The sequence below is a fragment of the Opisthocomus hoazin genome, chromosome 11, assembly GCF_030867145.1.
Source record: "Opisthocomus hoazin isolate bOpiHoa1 chromosome 11, bOpiHoa1.hap1, whole genome shotgun sequence".
NCBI lineage: Eukaryota > Metazoa > Chordata > Aves > Opisthocomiformes > Opisthocomidae > Opisthocomus > Opisthocomus hoazin.
This window is the reverse complement of record NC_134424.1, coordinates 13,908,997-13,931,982: the sequence shown is the minus strand read 5'-3', so window position 1 is coordinate 13,931,982 and position 22,986 is coordinate 13,908,997. Positions and strand designations below refer to the sequence as shown.

The 22,986-nt window shown below is 61.3% G+C and overlaps 1 protein-coding gene across 4 annotated transcripts in view; it reads left to right on the top strand.

The window, feature by feature from the left end:
- Positions 1-22,986, top strand: part of CELSR3 (cadherin EGF LAG seven-pass G-type receptor 3) — a 34,660-nt gene that overhangs the window by 5,168 nt on the left and 6,506 nt on the right. The window contains exons 2-29 of one of the 4 annotated variants that reach the window (XM_075432882.1): positions 5,485-6,117; positions 7,654-7,876; positions 8,231-8,346; positions 8,992-9,080; positions 9,505-9,662; positions 9,881-10,044; positions 10,506-10,631; positions 10,806-10,975; positions 11,204-11,389; positions 11,527-11,637; positions 11,892-12,060; positions 12,324-12,465; positions 12,657-12,777; positions 13,618-13,801; positions 13,894-13,995; positions 14,620-14,634; positions 16,307-16,401; positions 17,123-17,332; positions 17,801-17,984; positions 18,705-18,854; positions 19,131-19,311; positions 19,607-19,774; positions 20,101-20,227; positions 20,414-20,620; positions 20,717-20,891; positions 21,445-21,557; positions 21,868-21,947; positions 22,593-22,719. In XM_075432882.1, the coding sequence (XP_075288997.1) occupies positions 5,485-6,117; positions 7,654-7,876; positions 8,231-8,346; positions 8,992-9,080; positions 9,505-9,662; positions 9,881-10,044; positions 10,506-10,631; positions 10,806-10,975; positions 11,204-11,389; positions 11,527-11,637; positions 11,892-12,060; positions 12,324-12,465; positions 12,657-12,777; positions 13,618-13,801; positions 13,894-13,995; positions 14,620-14,634; positions 16,307-16,401; positions 17,123-17,332; positions 17,801-17,984; positions 18,705-18,854; positions 19,131-19,311; positions 19,607-19,774; positions 20,101-20,227; positions 20,414-20,620; positions 20,717-20,891; positions 21,445-21,557; positions 21,868-21,947; positions 22,593-22,719 (4,526 nt within the window). Of the gene's footprint in view, positions 1-5,484; positions 6,118-7,653; positions 7,877-8,230; positions 8,347-8,991; positions 9,081-9,504; positions 9,663-9,880; positions 10,045-10,505; positions 10,632-10,805; positions 10,976-11,203; positions 11,390-11,526; positions 11,638-11,891; positions 12,061-12,323; positions 12,466-12,656; positions 12,778-13,617; positions 13,802-13,893; positions 13,996-14,619; positions 14,635-16,306; positions 16,402-17,122; positions 17,333-17,800; positions 17,985-18,704; positions 18,855-19,130; positions 19,312-19,606; positions 19,775-20,100; positions 20,228-20,413; positions 20,892-21,444; positions 21,558-21,867; positions 21,948-22,592; positions 22,720-22,986 lie in introns of all 4 variants that reach the window. The other 3 variants (XM_075432883.1, XM_075432884.1, XM_075432881.1) reach the window with 3 other exon arrangements.

Genomic DNA, 22,986 nt, shown 5'->3' with positions numbered 1-22,986 from the left:
CAGCAGCACTGTGTGAGATCAGGGCATTGCAGGAGGCTGGCATCATGTGGACTTTAAACTGTTCCAGACCGGTTTCACTGGGCCAGGCTGGTGACAACGGTGGAGGCTCAGCCACACGCAGCTGTGGCTGCTGCGTTGCCCCTGTTCTCCTCGAGCTCTTTATGCACAGCTCTCCTCGGTCTGCAGCCCAGGAGCTTGCCCTGGTGAGGGGACCAGTTTGTCCGAGATGTCTCACCTGAAATCCCAGCCTGGCAGGGAACGCCCGCTGGCGCACATTTGTCCTGACTTCTGTGTCTGAACACATCAGAGCCATCTTTTCAAGCCGGGTCAGGGTCCCGGGGCTGCCCTGGCCTTCACAACTTGCATGCCTCTCTCTTGAGAAGTCGGATCTCAGGAGCTTCCTCCTCTGCTAGGTCCATCACAGCTGGAGGTGCTGACCACAGAGTCAGGATGGGAGACTTAAGGATTGCTGTTCCTGGTTAGGGAATGGTTGTGGAGTCTTCGTGGTTATTATATTGTAGTCCGTGTCTTTAGAGCTACCGGGAGAGTGACATTCATACTGTCTGCTGGGTGAGGAGAGTCCCATCTACTTCCGAGATCTCTTAACCTGTCAAGTTTCATCAAAATCTTGAGATGTCTGCCAAAGCCCTTCAGAAGTGATGAGGAATGTTCACCTTACCGATACCTGTCTCTTTTCCTGGCTTCTCGTCTGGAGTTGTTTTCCTGCTCCTCAGCTGCAAACGTGAAAGCTGCCCCTGTCTGTCCCCACAGACCCTCGCCGGCTCTGGGGCGGCTGCGCAGGGTGCTCCAGTCAGAGCGGTGGCTTTTGCTTGCTCAGATGCTGGCTCTCTCACTCAGAAGAGGACAGGCAGCGATGCACCAGAGCCTATTTCTGAGCTCCTGGTCCCTCCAAGTGAAGGACAGGGATGCATCCCCTGCCTGGGTCCGGGAGGCCGTTTGAGCTGAGCTGCCTTCTTCCCGATCCCTGGAGCTCCGTGGGAGGCCAAAGGAGAAAACCTTTGCTGTAGGCAAGGAGAACCAGTGAGTCCGCGGCTCTTGGGTGGGAGCGATGGCTGGAGCCCATGCCTCGTGCCGCGCGGTGGGCTGGGCGCTGCCCGGGGATCCGTGAGCTGCCAGCAGCACCGGGGCACAGCCTGCACCGGGCAGCGCCTGGCAGCCGTGCCACCCCCGAGAAGCTCCCAGTGCCGGCCTGCAGCCCCGCTCCCCACTCCCCGGCTGGCAGAGCAGCCCCCCGGGAGGAGTCTGCTGCCCGTCTGCGCGCTGGCCGGAGCTGGGCTTTCTGCAGCTTTGCTGCTTTTGAAGCTGGTAGCTGTCGGTCTTGGAAGTGCAAACGCGATGGCCTGGTGCTGCCCAGCACAGGGGTTAGAGCCCCTCGCATCCCTTCTCCCTGCTCCTTTCCCTGTAGGCATGTGGGCTCCTCGCTCTGCTGTATGAATATTCACCAGGCACCAGCTCTCCAGCCCCAGGATTTAATCAGAAAGTCTGAGCATTCGTGATTAAAATGCCTCCCAGGGGGGTCAGTGCCTTCAGCCAGCTTTGGGCTTTCTTTTGGTAGTTTCCCCCCCCCCCCCCCTTTGCAGCGGGTCATTCTCTTAACCATCTGCTTCCCCTTACACAGAGCTGAGGGGGGGGGCAGCATGGTATGGGGGACCTTCCCAGGGAGGGCTGTGGGGAACCGGGGAAGTAGCACTGGGGCTTTACTGCCATGGGCTGGGCGATGCTAAAGGCGTCGGGCACCCTGCAGCCTGCCTGCTTCCCCAGCCACAGCCGTCTTGCTCCTGGGAGGCATTGCTGGCCTCCAGCCTGCCCCGGGACTCAGCATCCCGTCAGCTGAGGCCTAATAGCGGCCATAAATCAGACCGGCGTCGGTGTATTGCTGGGCGCTGAGTGGCCCTCGGGGAGAGCGAGAACTCCCCTGGGCCTCGTGGTTGCTTCTGGGCGGACGCTGAGCCGGAGCGAGGAGAGCAGGAGGTGGCTGGGCTCAGGCTGGGCTCCTGCTTGCCTTGAGCAGAGAGGCAGACTGTGAGGAGGGGACAAAGGGACAGGAGAGGGAGCGGGGACGTGGCGCAGCTTCCTGCTGAGAAGGGAGCTGGTGTGGAAGCGGTGGCATCCCGGGGTGCTGCCTCAGCAGCTGGTCCCTCAGGGAGGGATGCCAGGCTGCTGGTGGCTTGGGGAGCATCTTGTGCTGAGTGCAGCTGTGCCAGGCTTGTGGCTTTCCCCTCGTTCCTGCCTCCCCAGGGCTGGGTGGTCTTGGCAGCCCATGAGCCTCTTGCAGAGAGAAGGTGCGGCGGGGGACGCAGGTGATGATGCCAGTTCCAGGTCTAAATCCCCCAGGATGTCCAGCCAGGTGCTGGATGGAGCTGTTTGGTAACCGCTGCTCATGCTGCCCTCCATGTCAGAGCAGGGTGTCACAACAGAGGGGTGGTTGCTCACCGTGCTTCCGTATCGGGCGGGAGCAGTTTGATTTCAGAGAGAAGCAGTCCCCTCTTCCTCCAGGAGATTAGCTCCTGGGTGACTGTACTGGCACCGCTGCTCCCCCAGCCCGGTGGGAGCCTTATCTCCAGAGCACCAGCCCCAGCGCGCAGGCTGGTGCTTGCACTGGAATTTGCAGGGTCGCCAGAAAGCTTTCACCTTCTGAAGAGCAGAAGAGAGAGAGGGGGGAAAAAAGGGAGACGTTTCAATCTTTAAATCCTGCTGCACTGCAAACTTCAAACGGGGCTGAGGGAAATCAAAAGGCTCTGCAGCACGGCAGCCATGGGAAGAGAGGAACAGTAAAGGCAGCTCTGCGCGTGAGCCTGGGAGCTGGGGCTGAGGCAGGGGACAGGGGGCTGGCATTTACACCCCTGGCCCTTGTCAGGGCTGGGGCTGACCGGGGTGCGGGAAGCCTGCTGCCCCTCGGGCCCCCTTGCACTGGATTGCAGGAGATGAAGCCGAGCAGAGTCTGGCTGGGTTTGTTTCACATGTGGCCTCAGCACGGGCTGGCCAGGGCTGCCTGGTGGCAATGGTCCGGTCCGTCAGTCTGTCCTGTGCGTCCTGGTAGCAGCACTCATCCGAGCAGCCGCCCAGGTCACGTCTGCGTGCAGGAGATGTGCCACGCAGTTACGTCGCGCTTGGAAGGGCAGGCAGGGGAGGTGCGGCAGCACGGAGCTGTGCTGCGCCTTCGCACGGCTGGGGAGGTGGGTCCCCTCCGTGCTGTGAACAGCACAGGGTGCTGTCACACCCAGGCCGAGAGAGGGGCAGAGACTGCGGTGTGTGAGTAAACAAACAGCTCTCCTCTGCACACACCAGTAATGCACAGTGGTCCCTCCAGGGCCACCGCGAGCTAGAGTGGATCGGGGCACCTTTGGTGCAGGGTCCTTCTCGGGGCAGTCACACCGGTGTGCTTGGTTATACCCCACACAGCTGCCCCGACCTTTTCACAAGCCTATCTCCCATGTCAGCCTTTAAATTGGGGCCCAGAGTGTTGAACCTGACACGGATGCCCAGGAGAGGATGCATGAGGCTGTCTCTGCAGAGCTGATTTACCTGCCAGGGGTCAGCGTGGCAGGCGGGGAAGGGGAAGCGTCCCAGAAAACCCTGCCCATCATTCGGGTGACCTTGCCTGCATGGAGGCATGGGCAGCCAGACCCAGTGTCCCCAGGGGAAGGGGGTGGCTTGCGTTTGCCACTTATTGGTCACGTGTAGGGGATGTTACAGCAAGGCTTGGTACCCAGGGATGGTCCTGGGAGTCGGGATGTGCTGATATAAATGTTGTCTTGGTGTGATGATGGAGAGCCAGGTTTCTAAGGAAACGTGGGGGGTTGGGGCTCTCAGGTGGATGTGGGGTGGGAGGTGGGAACAGCAGGCGACGGCTGTGTGCTGATGACGCTTGTGGGGTACCAGCGTTGGGGTGGTGGCAGTGGGCTGGAAGATGGATTGCCCCGTTTCACTAGGAGCAGTGAGGTTCTTGGTGAGCCTCATCGGGTGTTTCTAGGGCCACAGAGGTTGGCATGGTCCTTGCTTCGTGACGCTGAAGTCTGGCTCTGCCTCCCAGAGCCTGGGCTGGAGTGGAGGGCCTGGAAGGAGGGGGACTGGGAGAGAGGAGGTGTCCTGGAGCAGCCCGTAGCCTTCCCCTGGGTGCCCTGGCCAAAGCTAGCAAAGGTGCCTGGCGTGGCCTGAGCGAGGGGGACATTGGCAGGCTGCTTTGTGGGATGCCTCCTGGCAAAGCCACTGACTGGGATCACATGGAAGGGAGAGTTAATGACTGACAAATAAAACCACTGCCCAAATTTCTGCCTTGGTGGAGAGGGGGAAGAGCGACAGCTTGCCTTTGGGCAGTGTAAAGTGGCGAGCTGGGGAATGGGAATTGTGCTCTGGAGGCAACCGGTGGGAGTTTTATCTCAGAAAGGTATGGGGCTTGCTGCCTGCCAGGCCCCCAGCTGGGGTTATTTCAGGCTCCGTCCTGCTGGGAGACGTGCTCTGTGCGGGCCTGTGCTTCTGGCAGGGTTTCCTGGAGGAATGAGGAACATGGTCACATCTGTCTTTCTGTCCAGCTCCCACCTTGGCCAGTATTTCCTGATTCGCAGCGGGGTGCGACCGTCCGAGGTAGCGGGGTCTGTTGGCTTGCTGGGAGCCGGGTAGGTGGGGCGAGGCAGAGAGCCCCAGGTCGCGTCGCTGCTGGGTGGGTGGGTGCTGTGGTGGGAGCTGCGGCAGTGCCTGTGCGGGCTGGGGCTGGGCTGCCGGTGCCCCTTCAGCCCGAGCCGCTGGTCTGTGAGCCTGCCAGACGTGGGGCGAGATGCTGCCAACGGCCAGGGTCCTGGGAGAGAGCCTGTGTGCCCGCTCCTGTGTTCGCGCCGGGGAGATCGCTGCTGTGGTGCGGGGTCCCAAGGGGAGGGAGTTTGTTTCCGAGGAAAGTAAAGATTAAAGGGAATTAAACAAAACTGAGGTGGGCTGAGGGAGGAAGACGCGGAGCAGATGGTGAGAAGCGGGGAAGCAGGGAGACCGGCACAAAAGCGTTGAAAACCGTGGAGGAGAGAGGAGAGAAACGGCAGGAGGGGAGCGCAGGGAAAGGCAGCGTGGGGGAGGCAGACAGGGCGCAGCGGGAAACCAAAACACCCCAGGCCCTGGCATGGGCTCCTGTGTTTGCCCAGCCTGCTGGGACATCCTTCTGCCCAGATCTCACCAGCATCTTTGTTCCTGAGAGCTCAGTTTGCTGCCGAGATCCAGAACAGGGAGGAAACCTGAGAGTTATCTCAGTGGAGAGCCTGACCGGAGGGAGAAGGTGCAGCCACACCGACTTCTCCCCCTCCAGTGCAGCTGGCACCCTGCGAGCCCCTGGGGCCGTGGCTCCAAGCTTCCTTAGCCAAGGACTCAGCCCTTTTGGGGGCCGCATTGAGGTGCAGGGCTCTGCCCTGGGTTGGGGGGAGAGGAGACCCTCCAAGCAGCAGGCAAAGACCTGCAGCATGTCCCTGTTCCCTCGCGCAGACGGGATCCACAGCGTGACGGCCCAGTGTGTCCTGCGCGTGATCATCATCACGGAGGACATGTTGGCCAACAGCATCACGGTGCGGCTGGAGAACATGTGGCAGGAGCGCTTCCTCTCCCCGCTGCTGTCCACCTTCCTGGAAGGGGTGGCCACCGTGCTTGCAACGCCCAAGGAGGACATCTTCATCTTCAACATCCAGAACGACACGGACGTGGGCGGCACGGTGCTCAACGTCAGCTTCTCGGCCCTGGCGCCGCGGGGCGGGCGCTACTTCAGCTCGGAGGAGCTGCAGGAGCAGCTGTACATGAAGCGCATGGCACTGACGGGTGCCTCCATGCTGGAGGTGCTGCCCTTCGATGACAACGTCTGCCTGCGGGAGCCCTGCCAGAACTACATGAAGTGCATCTCCGTCCTCAAGTTCGACAGCTCGGCCCCCTTCATCGCCTCCCCCTCCACCCTCTTTCGGCCCATCCACCCCATCACTGGCCTGCGGTGCCGCTGCCCACAGGGCTTCACTGGGGACTACTGCGAAACGGAGATCAACCTCTGCTACTCCAACCCCTGCCGGAATGGCGGGATCTGCACCCGCAAGGAGGGGGGGTACACGTGCGTTTGCCGCCAGCACTTCAGCGGTGAGTGCCCAGGGCTGGGGGCCACAGGGGGGATGGGGGAGCGGGTCCCTTGGCGTTGCTGTCACCATGCCGGGTGCTCTTCCCGGCAGGGTGGCGGGTGGCGGAGCCCCTCTGCCCGCAGAGGTCCTGGCTCTCTATGTTTCCATGGTGCTGGATGTGCAGGGCTGAGGTTGCCATAGAAATCTGTCTTGCAGGAAGGTGGCATGGAGGGCTCGTGGGGAGCCTGGCCACCACCTCCAGCCTTTTTTACAGAGTGGGAGGACCAAGCTGGACTGTGCCAGGCGGGGGCACAGGGCACTCCTCTGCCCTGCCCCACACCGGCAGGACGATGGGCTCTGGGACCATCAGAGGTGCTGGTTTCAGCCTGTGCCAGTCTTCAGCTGGTCTGGCAGCAGTGGCCCACACGTGGTGGGTGAGCTGCTGCCCTGCCAGACAGAATCCACTCCAGGCAGATCTGGTCCTGGCGGTGGGGGGAATCCCTGAGCTCGCCAGTGTCTTGCTGCCACAAGCCCTCGACAGGCTGTGGAGACCTGTGCCCGGCCACTGGCAACCTGGGGCTGAGGGAAGGTGGCCTGTGCCTGCTGGGGAGGGAGCGCGGCAGCAGATGGCTGCCTCAGAGCTGCTCTCCTGTCAGTGGCTCCTGGTGAGATAAGCAGAGTCAGTGGTAATTAACCCCCAGCATTTGAAGCATGAACAGCCATTAGCAGAAGGGTTAATGAGCTCATTTCCTTGTCACTTCATGTTGTCTCCTCATCCTCCTTGCATGCCACAGAGCAAGTAATGGGAGCAGGGCCTGGGGCGTAGGGCTGCAGCTGAGCGGTTCCCTGCGTGCTGGAGGGACAGCATGGGAAGAGGGGCCGGCCAGACCCCCTGCACTGCACTGCTGAGCTGGCTTGTGGCATCCCGGTTAGCAACGCCAGCAAGGTGCGACGGTGTTTGGTGTCCTCATCTGGCTGGTTTCCACCTGGCTTTTGCTCTGACATCAGAGCTTGCCTGCAGGGTTAGAAGGCTACTGATGCTGTGGGTCAGACTTCCGTAGCTATTGGCAGGGGACCTCAGTGGTGCTGGGCTGTCCCCACACCCTGGAGCCGGGACTGCGGTGCCTGTCTCAGACCTGTGCAGTGGGTGCTCAAGGAGGCACTCTCAGCATTGCCAGGACTTCCCTGGCGTGTCCTTGGCTCTTCGTCCTTGGGACTGTGCAGCCTGGCTGTGGCCAGTCCTCTCCTGTTCCATTCCCATACCATCCTGGGTCCAAACTTGTCCCTTCAGCTGGAGCTGGCATCCCACCCAGCCCACTGGCTTGGGCTGCAGGGCTGGTGGTGGTCGCTAGCTTGCTGGCTACTGTGAGGAACACCTGGGTGACACCTGCGTTGTCACGTCCTTCACCTGTTCCCAGCCGCCCCACAAACTCCTGCCTCTTGGCTGCCCTGCCCCAAACCCGAGCTGAGGTCCTGGGGTGAGGAGTGTGTGGGCGGCCGCTGCGTGCGTGCCCCTGGCCCGGGACGTGTCCCAAGCCTCCCGGCTCGCTCCCCGCAGGTGAGAACTGCGAGGTGGACAGCCGCTCCGGGCGCTGCGTGCCCGGCGTCTGCCGCAACGGCGGCACCTGCACCAACAGCGCCGACGGCGGCTTCCACTGCCAGTGCCCGGCCGGCGGCTTCGAGACGCCCTTCTGTGAGGTGTCCACGCGCTCCTTCCCGCCGCGATCCTTCGTCATGTTCCGGGGCCTGCGCCAACGCTTCCACCTCACCCTCGCCCTCTCGTGAGTCCTCTCTCTCCTCCGCTGGACACCGGCACTGCTTGGCTCCGCTCCGGTCCCTCTTGTCCACCCTGGGCCTGTCCAGGGACTCGCTGGTGCTCGCCGTGCCCCTGCGTTACTGGCTTTGCCTCGCCACGGGCTGCCCTGGTGCCTGTCACCAAGGGGCTCTGCCAAGGGATGCTCCCAAAGCATCCGCTGGATCAGACTCCCAGCCCCTCCCAGCTGGGCTTGCACCGGGGCCAGGCCCTGGTGTCTCCCTGTCCCTGTGCCAGGATGCCGGTGCCGTGCCGTGGGCGATGGGGATCTCCACGTCCTCCTTGCGCACACCCTGCCCTCCCGCTTCCTCCCTCTCCGCAGGTTCAGCACGGTGGAGCCCAATGGCCTGCTGCTCTACAACGGGCGCCTGAACGAGCGGCACGACTTCCTGGCGGTGGAGATCATCCAGGGGCAGGTCCAGCTGAAGTACTCCACAGGTAGGCTGGGCCCTGCCAGTCACAGGTTGGTGCCGTGGGAGCTGCGAGAAGGCCTCCGCTGAGCGGGGTGTGGCGCTGGATGGAGCCCGTGCTGGGGGAGACGGGGCTGGGAGAGGTGTTGGTGGACGTCAGTGTATGGCGCTGGGGATGGGTGTGTGTCTCGGGACCCTCTCTAGGCTCAGGAGTGCAAGTGCAGCAGGGGGGTTGTGAGCACAAACTGGGACAAACCCTTCTGGGGTCTCTGCTGCCGTTCTGCTCCGTTGTGTCACTGGGAGCTTCACCTCCTGCCTTGCTGTGAGCTAGTCCGGAGAGGAGGACCTTCTTGGGAGGGTGTTTGCTCCCTTGTCGGACCCAGCCCCGCTCCCTCATGCCCTTGCTGTGCCCATCCTGCCTCCCCAAGCCAGGGCACCCCAGCACCCAGCCTGGACAGAGCAGCCGTGCTGGGGTGCTGGCTGCCGGCCCTGGGGCTGCGATTCCCCCGCCCTGCTCCTGCCCCGAGGCCTTAGCAGGCAGGGGCTGGCACGCTGAGCTTGTCTCTCCGAAGCCTTCTCCATCCCGGCGCGAGGCCATCGGCAGCACGGAGGGTCTGGTGCATCCAAGGACTGTCGTGCTTCCCTCAGCGCGCCATCATTCCTGTCCCCGCAGGAGAGTCCAGCACGGTGGTGAGCCCCTACGTGCCGGGAGGCGTGAGCGATGGGCAGTGGCACACGCTGCAGCTCCACTACTACAACAAGGTACGTGGGCCCCAGCTGCCCCATGTGCATGGGGGTCTTGTCCTGCGAGGCGTGAGCAAGCAGCTCTGGCTCTCCTGTCATCCAGCTCTGCCCCATGGGAGAGGCTGTGGAGAGAAGGTGGAGGTGGTTTTCAGCCCTTGGGGATGGGTGCAGTGGAGCAGACAGCTGGGTGCAGGGGGAGGCTGTCCCTCAGGACCACACTTGGAGGCTGCAGGAATGCGCTCCACGCAGTGTCGTTGCCCGTGTCCCATCTCTGGTGCTGCTGGCTGGGCTCGGATGGAGATGTCCGTCCTGCTTTGCTCGCATCTCCAGCAGCGCAGCGGTGCCTGGGCCACGCTCAGGCCCTTTCCTTGCTGTTGTGTGAGCCCTTGGGTGCCTGGGTCTGGGGCCGTGTGTGCTGCTAACGCCCTGCGTTTGGTTTCAGCCCAAGGTCAGTGCCCTGGGAGTGGTGCAGGGCCCCTCCAAGGACAAGGTGGCCACGTTGACAGTGGATGAATGTGATGCTTCAGTGGCTCTGCAGTTTGGCAGTGAAATCGGGAACTACTCCTGCGCCGCAGAGGGTGTGCAGACCAGCTCGAAGAAGTGAGTTTCTCAGGCACTGTGTGGGGAGAGGAGCCCCAGGGCACCTGGGTCCTCTGCAGAGTCCGCCCTTCGCATCTGGGGCAGCTGTAGTGCCAGGAGCCTTGGCTGTGTGTGCCTGTCCCCAGGGATGTCTGCGTCCCAGCTGCTTGCGCTGGGGAGCCAGCTGCTCGGACTGAGGTCACCGTGGCTCTTAAAGACCTGGGCTTCTGTCCTTGTAGGTCCCTGGACCTCACAGGTCCCTTGCTCCTCGGAGGGGTGCCCAATTTGCCAGAAAACTTCCCCGTCACTCACCGGGACTTTGTGGGATGCATGAGAGACCTATACATCGACAGCAAACGCATTGACCTGGCCTCCTACATCGCCAACAACGGAACTGCTGCAGGTATCAGGGCTCTGCTCTGGCCAGCCCCTGCCCTGGGAGCTGCCCCTCCTGCTCATGCAGCAGCGCTGCTGGGCTGTAACAGTGTCATGGCAGCACAGCAGGCACTGAGCAGCTCCCCGTTGGAGAACGGTGCCTCCAAATCCCCTGAAATGAGCCAGTCCCCACCCCAGCTAACGTTCTGGGAATGTCCCCTGATCCCAAGTGCAGAGCCTGCAGAGCTGGCCTGTCGAGGAGATGCTAGGTAGTCAGTCCAGCTCCGCAATGTCTTTCTTCTGGCACAAGAAGCAGCAACAGCCTTGGCCCTCACCCCTGAGCAGGCAAGGCCTGTGCTGAGAGGCTGAGTGGCTGGGCTTGCCCCTCTGGCAGCCAAGGAAAAAGCTGGAGGGCAATGTCCTGCCACGTAGGCTGGAGGGAGGTGGTGAGCAGGCCAGAGCTGATGTGGGTGACTTTCATACCTCCAGGCTGCCATGCCAAGCACACGTTCTGTGACTCCAGCCCCTGCAAGAATGGCGGCACCTGCTCTGTCAGCTGGGGGACCTACTCCTGCCTCTGTCCCGTTGGCTTCGGGGGCAAAGACTGCCGTCACCGTGAGTGAGCGGGAGCTGCTGGGCGTGGGCTGGGTGGGTGTGGGCAAGACTGCTGGTTTTGCTGTGGAAGCAGGGTCAGGGGTCCGTGTGAGATGAGCTAGCTCTGTTGTCCCTGTGTCTAGTGCTCCCTATGTAGTGCCAGTCCCTTCTCCTCACCTCTGCTTTCCTTTCCAGCCATGCATCATGCCCACTATTTCCAGGGCAACAGTGTCCTGACCTGGGACTTCAAGACAGACGTGAAGATCTCAGTGCCGTGGTACCTGGGGCTGGCATTTCGGACGCGCCAGCCCGATGGGGTGCTTCTGCAGGCCCACGCTGGCCAGTACACCACCCTGCTCTGCCAGGTAGGGCCATGGCCTCAGCCGCAGCACCGTGCCCCAGCCTCCACTGCTGTCTGCCGCAGGAGAGCAGGAGGACCCTACTGACTGCAGCCCAGGCAGAGGGGGTTGTGGGGAGAGGTGTTTAGCAGGGCTGGATTTCCCTTCCCATGCTCAGAGGGAGGGTAGGCTGGAGGCGAGCAGAGCTGACGAGGCCTTCGCTCACTGCTGCCGTTGCTGGCTCCCTCTCCGCAGCTGGCTGGGGGCCTGCTCTCCTTCATGGTGAGCAGGGGGTCCGGGCGCAGCACCAGCCTCCTCCTGGACCAGCTGCGGCTCAGCGATGGGAGATGGCATGACCTCCAGCTGGAGCTGCGGGACGTCCGCAGTGGCCGAGACTCGCGCTATGTCATCACCCTCACCCTGGACTTTGGGCTCTACCAGGTGGGTGCTGCTTGAGACCCTGACACTGGGACAAGAACCGTGGAGGATGCTTGGCATACACAGGCCAGGCTGCCCTCAGAGAGGGCTGGGGCAGGGATGGTGCCAGTTGGTCCATGTTACTCCCTTTTCTTCTGCAGGACACAGTGGTTGTGGGAAATGAACTGCATGGCCTGAAGGTGAAACATCTGCATGTGGGGGGAGTCCTGGGCTCTGGCGAGGTGCAGAACGGGCTGAGGGGCTGCATACAGGTGAGTCCGTTCCTCTGAGCCTTCTCTTTCCAGTGGGTCTGCTACATGGAGGGATGGAAACATGGGCCTGGCAGCTGCTGCCAGCATCCATCCTGCTGATGATGCTCTCCCTTGGAGCACTCAGGGCTCCGAGGTGCCGTGGGGCAGACAGCAGGGGTGAGGGGGTGGCTGTCCCCAGGGGCTTGTGGAGGGCAGGAGGACTGGAGCCTCAAGTGTGTCCTGGCTTCACTGTGAATTTGTCACCTGCGTTGCAGGGTGTGCGACTGGGTGACAGCATCACTGGGACCGTGCTGCCCAAGCCCAGCCATGCCCTGCGAGTGGAGGCTGGCTGCAGCGTGCCGAGCCCCTGCGACTCCAGCCCCTGCCCGGCCAACAGTGTCTGCAAGGACGAGTGGCAGAGCTACTCCTGCGTCTGCCAGCCAGGTAGGGCCTGCAGCGCCCTGCCACTGCCTTGCTCTCCACGCTGTCTGTCTTCTCCTCTCCTCCTGTGGCTCCTTCCTGGCCTGTGACTGCTCTCCTGCCCATCCCTTGGGCAAGTCCTCAGCCCAGAAATCCCCACCAGACATGCCAGAATTTTTGTGGAGGGCAGAATCCCTCCTGAGCCCCCTGAATCCAATCCTGGGTGCTTTGGCCCCTCTCAGGGGAAAGGTGCTTACTTGACATGGTGCTCTCTGTCCACATCTCAGGGTACTACGGAGGGGACTGCGTGGATGTGTGTCACCTCAATCCCTGCAAGAACAAGTCAGTGTGTCGCCGCAAGCCAGGCTCGCCCCTGGGCTACGTGTGCGAGTGCGGAGCTGACTTTTTCGGGCAGTACTGTGAGCACAGGTGAGATGTGGGGCACGGGGCAGGGCCATGGCCTCTGCGCATGGCTCTGTGCTGCCCTCCCATCCTGGCTAAGTGACTGGGGACCTGTTGGAGCCACTTGGCTCCTTGGAGCTGCTGAGCAGCTGGGCTAGCGGGGTGGGTAAGGCTGGGGGATTTGGTTCTTGTAACAGCGGATGTGTTTCTGTCCCTAGGATGGACCAGCAGTGCCCAAAAGGCTGGTGGGGGAACCCCACCTGTGGGCCCTGTAACTGCGACGTGAACAAGGGCTTTGACCCCGACTGCAATAAAACCAACGGGCAGTGCCACTGCAAGGTGAGGGGCAGCCGTGCCCAGGGGGACGTGGCCCATGGCTTGTCTGAAACCCTGCTCATCCTCAGTGCTGTTCCTTGTTCCCTCCAAAGGCCTAGCAGCTGCCCAGGCCCTGCTTTGTGTGCCCTCCTCTGGGCTGGGTCCCTGCTCAGCTCTGCTGTGCGGCCCTCCTGCCTCAGCGGGATGACGATGGGGGCAGCAGAGGTGCTGGCATCCCCGTCTGGAGTACTCTGTCCAGTTCTGGGCTCCCCACTTCAAGAAAGATGAGGAGCTGCTGGAGAGAGTCCAGCGGAGGGCTACGAGGATGATGAAGGGACTGGAGCATCTCTCCTACAAGGAGAGGCTGAGGGAGCTGGGCTTGTTCAGCCTGAAGAAGAGAAGGCTGAGAGGGGACCTAATAAATGCTAACAAATATCTGAAGGGTGGGTGTCAGGAGGATGGGGCCAGACTATTTTCAGTGGTGCCCAGCGACAGGACAAGGGGCAATGGGCACAAACTGAAGTAGAGGAAGTTCCGTCTGAACATGAGGAAGAACTTCTTCCCTCTGAGGGTGACGGAGCCCTGGAACAGGCTGCCCCAGGGAGGTTGTGGAGTCTCCCTCTCTGGAGATATTCAAGACCCACCTGGACAAGGTCCTGTGCAGCCTGCTGTAGGTGACCCTGCTTCGGCAGGAGGGTTGGACTGGATGACCCACAGAGGTCCCTTCCAACCCCGAACATTCTGTGATTCTGTGAAATCGAGAGAGCCTGGCCCTCCTCTGCCCCAGCTCCAGCGGTTCCCCAGGCACCGGCCTCGGCTGCTGCCCCGATGGGCCCTCTGATGGCTCTCCCTGTCTCCCCCCAGGACTTCCATTACCGCCCCAAAGGCAGTGACACGTGCCTGCCGTGCGACTGCTACCCGGTGGGCTCCACCTCGCGCTCCTGCGACCAGGAGACGGGCCGGTGCCGCTGCCGGCCCGGGGTCATCGGGCGCCAGTGCAATGGCTGCGACAGCCCCTTTGCCGAGGTGACGGCCAGCGGCTGCGTGGGTGAGTGTGGGTGCGGCGGGGGGCTGCTGCCGCGGGGTTCGGCGTTGGTGGCCTCCCCTGTGACCGGCCCCTCGCGGCGCGTGTCTCCGCAGTGCTCTACGATGGCTGCCCCAAAAGCCTGAAGGCGGGTGTGTGGTGGCCCCAGACCAAGTTCGGCTTCTCGGCCGTGGTGCTGTGTCCCAAAGGCTCCCTGGGTGAGTGGGGTGTGCGGCGGGGCGGGGAGGGGGCCGCCTGGCTGTCCTGCCAAGGGCACAAGCAGCCCCAGCAGTATCGCTCTCTTCTCGTGCTGTCCCAGTCCCGTTTAACTGGGCTCGAGGGCTGGGAGAAGGAAGTTGGAGGAGAAAATGCCACAGCCTGGGGGAGAGCAGAGGGGGCTGGCGATGGGGCTGGGAGCAGGCTGCAGGGTCCAGGCCCCTCACCCAGCCCTGGGGCTGTGCTGTTCCCTCGGTCCCCACCTTCCCCTGGCCGCATGTTGGTTTCAGCGGGCTGGAGGCTGGGGTCAGGCCTGGCACGGCAGCTCAGCACCCACAGCACCTTGCTGCGGCTCCGCTGGCCCCGTCCTCGGCGTGCACTGCCAGGGGAGTGGGCACGGCGTGCCGTTAGGTGAGTGCCTTGGGTCGGAGCACACCCCGAGCTGGAGGAGGCCGTCCTCGGTGACAGCAAAGGTGCCAGCTGGGTGTCTGGGACTGCAGGGCAGCGCGAGCCCCAGGGGACAATACAAACCCTGTCCTTCTCCAGCCGTTCACCCCAGGAGGAGGCAGGTTCGGCTCCTAACTGTTGTCGCTTCTCTCCCCGGTTCTCTCGCCCTCCGTGCTCAGGCTTGAGGGGTGCAGGTAAGGTTGTTGCCATCTCCTTCCCCTCTGTGTTGTAAGGGCTGTGCCACGCAGCTTTCCCTCCCTGCTCCCTGCCTGGCACCCTGCACACCCCTGCACTTTCCCCACCGCTTCTGGAGCTGCCGAGTGTCTTCCCAATGCTTTGCCTGGCCTCACCGCTCCTACACGCCGCTTCCCCGCTCCCAGCACACTAACCAGCACAAACCTGGCTGCAGCCGCATGCAGCCCCTGCCACCCGCTGTCCTGAGCCCACAGTGTGAGCTCTGGGCAGGTCTGTGTTCTGCTCCCCGGCTGGGATGGACGCCGGCCCTCCTGGGCTGTACCTGCTTGCTTAGCCCAGGAGGGGAAGATGCTGATGACGTGCAATGGGTAGTGAGGCCGGGGAGGCCACAGCGGGATGGCCGTGGGGTGGAGAAAGGGGGAGCTGTTTGAGCAGGGGCGGTAGGACAGGGGCAGGAACTGATGGGCATGCACAGCACAGGGTCCCGTTCCCCCTGCCTGGCTGGCAGGAGGAGACAGAGGGACCCGGGAGCTGGATCCTGCCCGGATCTGCCACTGCGCTGGTCTCTGTTCTCTGCTGATCTCCTCTCTGCCGAGGGAAGGCTTGCAGTGTGGAGGTTTCTTTGTTCTCCCTGCTCCCAGCTGCAGTGGCACTGGTCGCTGTGCTTCTGCAGCTGGGCAGGAGGTGGTTGGGGAGGATGGCTGGGAACTGGAGATGGTGGGAGGGGGCTCACTAGTCACTGGGGCTTTTCTGAGCAGCACCTGGAGTCTGCTCCAGGCTTCGTCTCCGCACCCTGGCCATGCTGCTGCCCTCTCCCAGCCATGAGCACCTGGGTAGGCTCCTGTGCCATGGTACCATCCCCAGGAGGGCCTGGCCCACAGTCCTGCCAGGTGCGCTGGGTTCACCCAGGTTCCTCTTGCTCAAAGTGTGTGTGGTGACCCTCCTGGCCCAGGACGCTGCTCTCCAAGTCGGCTTTAGCAACGCTTTTGGTGGTGGTTTACAGCTGATCCCATTCATTGCTGGTATCTCCATTGCTGTGCAGTAGTGCTTGGGCTCCAGGCAGGGACTGGGGTCTTGCGCTGGGTACTGGACCCACACTGCTGGATGGGGGCTCCTCCATCCCACCCGACTGCAGGGGCTCGTTTCTGGGGCAGGTTTGCCAGTCCCACAGCCGGGGTGTTGTCCTCCTGGGGTGACTTTGCCCTACAGAGAGAGGCAGGAAGGACCGCAGCAGGCATTGCAGGCTGTCAGCCGGGGGATGCCTAGAGCTGCATGGGCTTCAGGGCTTCGGGGTCAGATGTGCCCCAAAGACAGAGACACGTCCCCACCAGGAACCAGGGGCTTCTCCAGCCTGAGCCCTGCCAAATAACGTATTCCTCTGCAATTCTGTGTGATGGCACCTGGTGCGATGCAGCCCTGAAGCACATAGGAACCCGGCTCCTGGAGGGAGGGGGCAGGAGCAGCTTGCTGAGGTGATGCTGACCAAGGGTGGAATGGGTTGCACTGGTGCAAAGCAGGAGGACAGCCCTGGGATGTTACAGGCCCTCCCCATCAACTGCTGGTGCTGCTCTTTGGGGTTAGCTGGTGCAGAGGGTCCCTGCTGGGGGTAAGCAGTGGGGAAGGCGCATATCCTGTGCTGAATTTCAGATGTGCCCTTCCTCCCGGTTTTAGGTGCAGCCATCAGACACTGTGATGAGGAGAAGGGCTGGCTGGAGCCAGATCTCTTCAACTGCACTTCACCTGCCTTCAAGGAGCTCTCCATGCTGGTAATCCTCTCTCGGCTCTGCAGCCCTGGTAGGGCAGGAGCCATACAAGCAAGGGCTCACAGCCAGGTTTCAAAGAGCTCAGCCCTCCATGGGCACCGAGAGTAGGAGAGGGCCTTGCCACAGTGCTCAGCACCTTGCTTTTCCCATCTCCTGCCCCCAAACCCATCCTGCAGGAGTACTGATGTGAGCTAACGTTCACTTGGCTTCATCTAGTCCGAGTGTCCCCATCGGAAATTACCTGTGTCCTGCCCAGTATTTGAGAGGAAAACAAATAACCCTGAGCAGGGCTGAATGGTTTGAAGCTGGTGGGATGTCTGCTCTGTGGGACATGTGTAGCCCTCAGCCTCTGTCAATGACAAGTCCCTTTGAAATATCCAGGCAAGTGTATTAAACACTTGCATCTCACCTAGACTGAATTGTAACTGAAGCCAGGAGAGTTTCCAGGGAAGTATCACTAGATGCTTGCCCTGTCCTTTCATCTCTTTGGCCTCTGTCGTGTACAGCACTGGGTTAGCTGGGCCAGTGCAAGCCCTGGCATGTTGCTGGAGGCTGGTTGTCTGCCAGAGGTGCTCGCTGTTCTAGTGACCACCACTGTGAGTGTCTGTGGCTTGTGCCATGGTTTCAGAAATAATCTCTGGGTCCAGGGGAGCCTGCAGCATCCCAATTTCCTGCTGAGGGACCTGCTTAATTGTTTAATCCCCTCCTTTCTCCCCACTGGCAGCTGGAGGGCTTGGAGAGGAACGAGACTGAACTTAACACAATTGAAGCCAAGAAGCTGGCCCACCGGCTCCGGGCTGTAACAGACCACATGGACCACTACTTTGGCAATGACGTGCACATCACTTTCCGCCTTCTGTCCCGCCTCATGGCCTTTGAGAGTCGGCAGCGTGGCTTTGGCCTGACAGCCACACAGGACGCCCACTTCAATGAGGTGAGTCCTTCCCTCAGTCAGGGTGACTTCTTCTCGATACCATCCCCCCTGAGCCTGGGTGTCTGAGGGGATCGAGGATGTTGTGAGACTATGTCAGGAGCACTGGGCTCCCCACTGCCACACAGACATTGACTCACGGGAACGAGACCTGTGGAGGTCACCTGCGTGGTCAGGGCTGGCACAGGGTGGATGAGGAGAGGCAGAAAGCTGGGTTTGCTCAGCCTGGGAAGGCAAAGGGAGGTCTTACAGCTGCCTGCAAGTCCCTGATGGCAGGGGTGCAGGGAAGATGTCTCTCCAGGACACTGGCTGATGAGCACTGAGGGTGGGGGCCTGTCGTAGCAGAAAGTATCCCTCTTCCCTGAGCCCTTGTCTGGGCAGAGAGCACAGTGCTGCAGCCTGGGGGTGGTCAGGACAGGGCCCTAAGGCAGTAGTTCCCTCACCCCCTGCCCCCATGTCTCTCCCATGCAGAACCTGCTGCACGCAGGCAGCTCTGTGCTGGCGCCCGAGAACCGGGAGCACTGGGCCATGCTGCCGCACAGCGAGCACGGCAGCGCCAGCCTCATGGAGCAGCTGCGGGACTACTCGGGCACGCTGGCCAGCAACATGAAACTCACCTACCTCAACCCCGTCGGCGTCGTCACCCCCAACATCAGTGAGTAGGAGCTGGCTGGTGGGGAGGGCCTGGCTGGGGTGGTGTAGAGCCAGTCCTCCATCACACCTTGTCCCCTTCTCCTCATCTCACTTAACCTCAGCAGGGGCGAGGATAACATCCTGGGAGGCTCTCTCAAACATGGGGAGGTTTGTGAGAGATGTCCTGGTCCCATCATTTCCTGGAGTAGCTGACACACCACCGAGAGCCAGCAAAGCCAGGAGTGTGCTGCCCGCTCCCAGTTACCTCCCAATCTGTGATGAAAGTGCTGCTGGCCTCAGTGGCAGAAGTAGTCTGCCCCATGGCAGAGCAAGAATCTGGGCTGCAAAGGAGCACTTTGGGTGCTGGGATAATTTCTTTCCTGAAAGAATTGTGAAGCATTGGAACAGGCTGCCCAGGGAGGTGGTGGAGTCACCATCCCTGGAGGTGTTCAAAAAATGTGTAGATGTGGTGCTTCAGGACATGGTTTAGCAGGCACGGTGGTGTTGGGTTGACGGTTGGACTTGATGATCTTAGAGGTCTTTTCCAGCCATAATGATTTTATGATTCTGTGAGTCTATTCTATGATTTTATGTCATGCCCAAACATGGGACATATCCACAACCCAGCCTATGGCTCGTACAGTCCCTTTGCCAGTGCCTTCAAACCTGGGGTGCCCTGGAGCATGGTTGCTCTCCAGGTGGCCATCCTAGAGCTGACTCTCACTCCTTTGCTCCTCTGCAGTGCTGAGCATCGATCGCATGGAGAACCGCTCCCATATCCGCCGCCGCTACCCTCGCTACCACAGCAGCCTCTTCCGGGGCCAGCCCGCCTGGGACCCCCACACCCACGTTGTGCTGCCGCTGTCGGTGCTGAGCCCCCCAAAAGCCGAAGGTGAGCATGTGAGCATCGCTTGGGAAACAGTGTGGGGGGGCATGGCTGGCAGGGAAGATGTTGAATCAGAGAGTGGTCTGGGTTGAAAGGGACCTTTAAAGGCCATCGAGTCTGCATGTACCGCTGCTGAGACCTGGCTCTGTCAGGGGTCCACAAGTCACCCCTGAGAGCTCAGAGCTTCTGACTTTACCACATCCCAGAGGCTCCTGATGGCTTCACAAGTTGCCTGCAGAGCAGTGTGTGTGTCTGTTCTCACCACCCCTTTGTGTGCTTCAGCTGCCCCCACGGCGGTGCCCGCAGCGGCTGGGGGCGAAGGGAACTACACCGTGGAGAACTCCTCCCCGAGGCAGGCGCTGCCGGAGCCTGAGCCCACTCTCACTGTCATCATCCTCATCATGTATCGCACCCTGGGGGGGCTGCTGCCTGCGCGTTACCAGGTGGATCGCCGCAGCCTCAGGTACGTCCTCCTCCCCTTGGCCCTCCGCAAGCACCGGTGGAGAGAGGCTGGCTGACTCGGCTCTGCTCCTCCAGCAGTTGCTGAGTCTGTCTGCAATGGCTTGGGTTCGGCTCCCAGCCAGCAGTGCTCTGCCTGATCCCCGCCTTGGCGTTGCTCTGCCCCATGGTTCCTGACCTCACGGTGCGGGCTGGGCAGAGCTGTTCCTCGCGAGGCGTCAGCGCGGGGTGTCCGGGAAGTCCCAGGAGGGCGGCGGCTGCCAGGCACGGTAGTGGTAGAGCTCCATTGCTCCTTGCAGGCTCCCCAAGAATCCCGTGATGAACTCCCCCATCGTGAGCGTGTCTGTGTTCAGCAACCACACCTTCCTCCGGGGGCCCCTGGACACCCCTCTCGTGCTGGAATTTCACCTGCTGGAGACGGCCAACAGGAGCAAACCTCTCTGCGTCCAGTGGAACCACTCCAACCCGTGAGTAGAGCATGGCTGGGCCACTCTGAGCTGCTTTCCCTGGGCATGTCCTTGTTCCTGAAGCCTCCCTGGTCGTGACAGGCTGTGTGCGTGGGCAGCACTTGGACGTGGGGGTTTCTGCCCTCTTCCAGGGGTTCTGTGCTGCTGAGGAGGGCACAGCAGGGTCCCTGCGGGGCTCTGGCTCCAGTACTTCAGCTGTAGGAGTGCAGTTGTGTCTGCTGGTAGAAAAGCCTTGCCAACCACCCCTCTTCTCTGTGGTTCCTTCCCTGCACACCACACTCATCTGTCTGCTCTCCTAAGTGCGCTCTGTTTTTTGGTGGTTGCAGGACCAACCCCTCCGGCTTCTGGACAGCCAGGGACTGTGAGCTCGTGTACCGAAACACCACGCACGTCCACTGCCAGTGCTCTCAGTTTGGCACCTTTGGGGTTCTGATGGACAGCTCGCACCGAGAGGTACCCTTGGCCTGTGGGGCTGCTGGGGTGGGGCTGGGGGTAGGGGCCTGTTAGCCACTGGGTCACAGAATAAGCAGGCGCAGGCAGAAAATTCCCTGTGGGACACAAGCAGAGCCTGAGAGCTCAGCAGGCTTCTTGCATCTGCTGCTAACACCGCCATTTGCTTTTGGTTCTCTGCTGCTGCAGCAACTAGAAGGTGACCTGGAGACATTGGCAATTGTCACCTATTCCTTGGTGTCTCTCTCCTTGGTGGCTTTGCTGCTGACCTTCTCCTTCCTGACCTGCCTCAAAGGCCTCAAGTCCAACACACGCGGCATTCACTCCAACATATCAGTCACCCTCTTCTTCTCTGAGCTGCTCTTTCTCCTGGGCATCAACCGCACTGAGAACCAGGTCTGTGGGCTTGAACAAGGGGGTGGGGGCGAGGCATGGATGATGCAGTTAGCGTTGGCACAGTCGGCCATCTCTGAGTGGCTTTTGTCTCCCCAGTTTCTTTGCACTGTGATTGCCATCCTCCTCCACTGCTTCTTCCTCTCCACCTTTGCCTGGCTCTTCGTCCAGGGCCTCCACATTTACCGCATGCAGACTGAAGCCCGCAATGTCAACTTCGGGGCCATGCGTTTCTACTATGCCATCGGCTGGGGAGTGCCCGCCATCATCACCGGTAAGAGCAGCTTGTCCTGACACCATGCCAAAAACGCTGGTTTTCAGCAGCCTCTTGGTCCCCTGGTGTTGCCCAGCTCGCTCACCCGGCGGGGAGAGCTGAGGGTGGGATTGCCACAGCCAGCTGTGCTGGCAGTGAGCAGGGCTGTGGTGGTCAGCTGGAGACCACATACCAAGGGCTGTTGTCTTGCCTCTTGGGGAGCGGTAATTCCTCAGTGCATCTCCCCATGGCTTGTTCGATGGGCATGGGGCTCCTGCTGTCCCAGGGCTTGTGGTTAAGGTCTCCTGGTTTCCCATGCCTGCATGCTTGGGTGATCTGTTGCTGGCAGTGAATGCCTGCTAGGTTGTGTCAGGGACACCTGGAGGAAAGTAATAAAGGCCACAGTGCTGGGCCTCGCAGTCCGGGCTTTCCCCTGTGGCAGGGAAGCCGGTGCACAGGGCAAGGAGCAGTGAGAGAGCCCCTTCCTGGCCTTCAGTGCTGGGACGGGGTCAACACAGCTTGGGCAGGTCCAAGGCTGCTGGGTCTGGACCTGAGCTCTCCTTTCTTCCCGCAGGGCTGGCTGTTGGCCTGGATCCTGAGGGCTATGGGAACCCCGACTTCTGCTGGATTTCCATTCATGATAAGCTGGTCTGGAGCTTTGCAGGCCCCATTACTGTCGTCATTGTGGTAAAACCCTGTCCTGTTTCACCCACAGCCCTCTCCTGCCTCCCTTCTCTGTACCGTGGGCACTCGCCCCTTCCTTGGCTGCCCACTGCCTGCCCCCTTCTCTGTATTCTCCTTCCTCAGTTAGAGGCCCTCTCTCTGTTCCTCCTTGCTCCAGCCAGACTTGGGGGAGGCCATGGCTTGGGCATGAAGGGGAAAGGAGGGGATGTTCACATAAGCCTGGCAGACCTGGAGTCTGCCCACACTCTGCACTGGGGATGTCATGTCAGAGCTGGCCCTTGGCACAGCTTCTAATCAGTACCAACGCTTTCAGATGAATGGGGTCATGTTCCTGCTTGTGGCCAAGACGTCCTGTTCCCCAGGCCAAAAGGAGACCAAGAAGAAATCAGTTCTGTGAGTATTAGTGGCCAAACTCCCAGCAGAGCTCCTGTGGCTCGTGGTTTTTAGCATTTTCAGTGATCATCCTCCCTCTTCCACCATCGCAGAGTGTCCCTCTGTGCATCAGTGTCAGCCTGGCAGCTGATCTCCTCTCCCACACCTGCCGATCACGTTAACCTTTCCTAAACTTTGTCCTTGCCTCTTTTTCCTGCGTCCCCATCTCCACACTGTCCCACTAGCCTGTCACCCTTTCCTGCCTGCCCTCACAACCACCCCTTACGTCTGCTTGGAGTCAACACTCTGCCCTTGTCAGCTCTTGGCACCTGCTTTTTCTACTACATGCTCATCCTGAGACCTTTCCCCGCTCCCTCCTGGGCCCGCCCTGGAGCATGGCTCAGCTCTCTGTGGCTCCGAATGACCTGTGTCACCTGGGCCCCTGCGTTTGCCATGTGTGATCCAGAAGGGAAGGCCTGGGGTCGGGGGGAGCCGAACCGCCGTGCAGGCATGAGCCTGCAGTGCTGGGCGCAGCAGGGAGGGCTGGGCAGGAGCACGCTTTCCCCTCTGGATCTCTGTCTGTGAGTGCTAGACTGTAGATTAACAACACGCACTAACCTCTCGGTGTGTGTCTGTGTGCCTGTCTGTCTGTCTCTCTCTCTCCAGCATGACGTTACGGAGCTCCTTTGTTCTGCTTCTAGTTATTAGCACTACCTGGCTCTTTGGCCTCTTGGCTGTCAACAACAGTGTCCTGGCTTTCCACTACCTCTACACTGTCCTCTGCAGCCTCCAGGTAAATGCCCGGCCTCTGCCAGGGGAGGGCACAAGTCAGCCCAGGAGAACGTCCCTGTGGTCCCCACAGCAGTCAGTGGAGAGTGGGTGCCCTGCTGTGCCCCCAGCGTCCTGCCAGGCTCCTTGTCCCTTCTGTTGTCACCACTGCGGCAGCGGATGCCTCCTGCCAGTCCTGGCTGCTGTGCCTGCAGTGAGCGGTGGTGGGGAGCAGGAGGTGGCTGCAAGGCGCTTGGTTCGGAGATGACATCCAAGGGGCAGCAAGGACCAT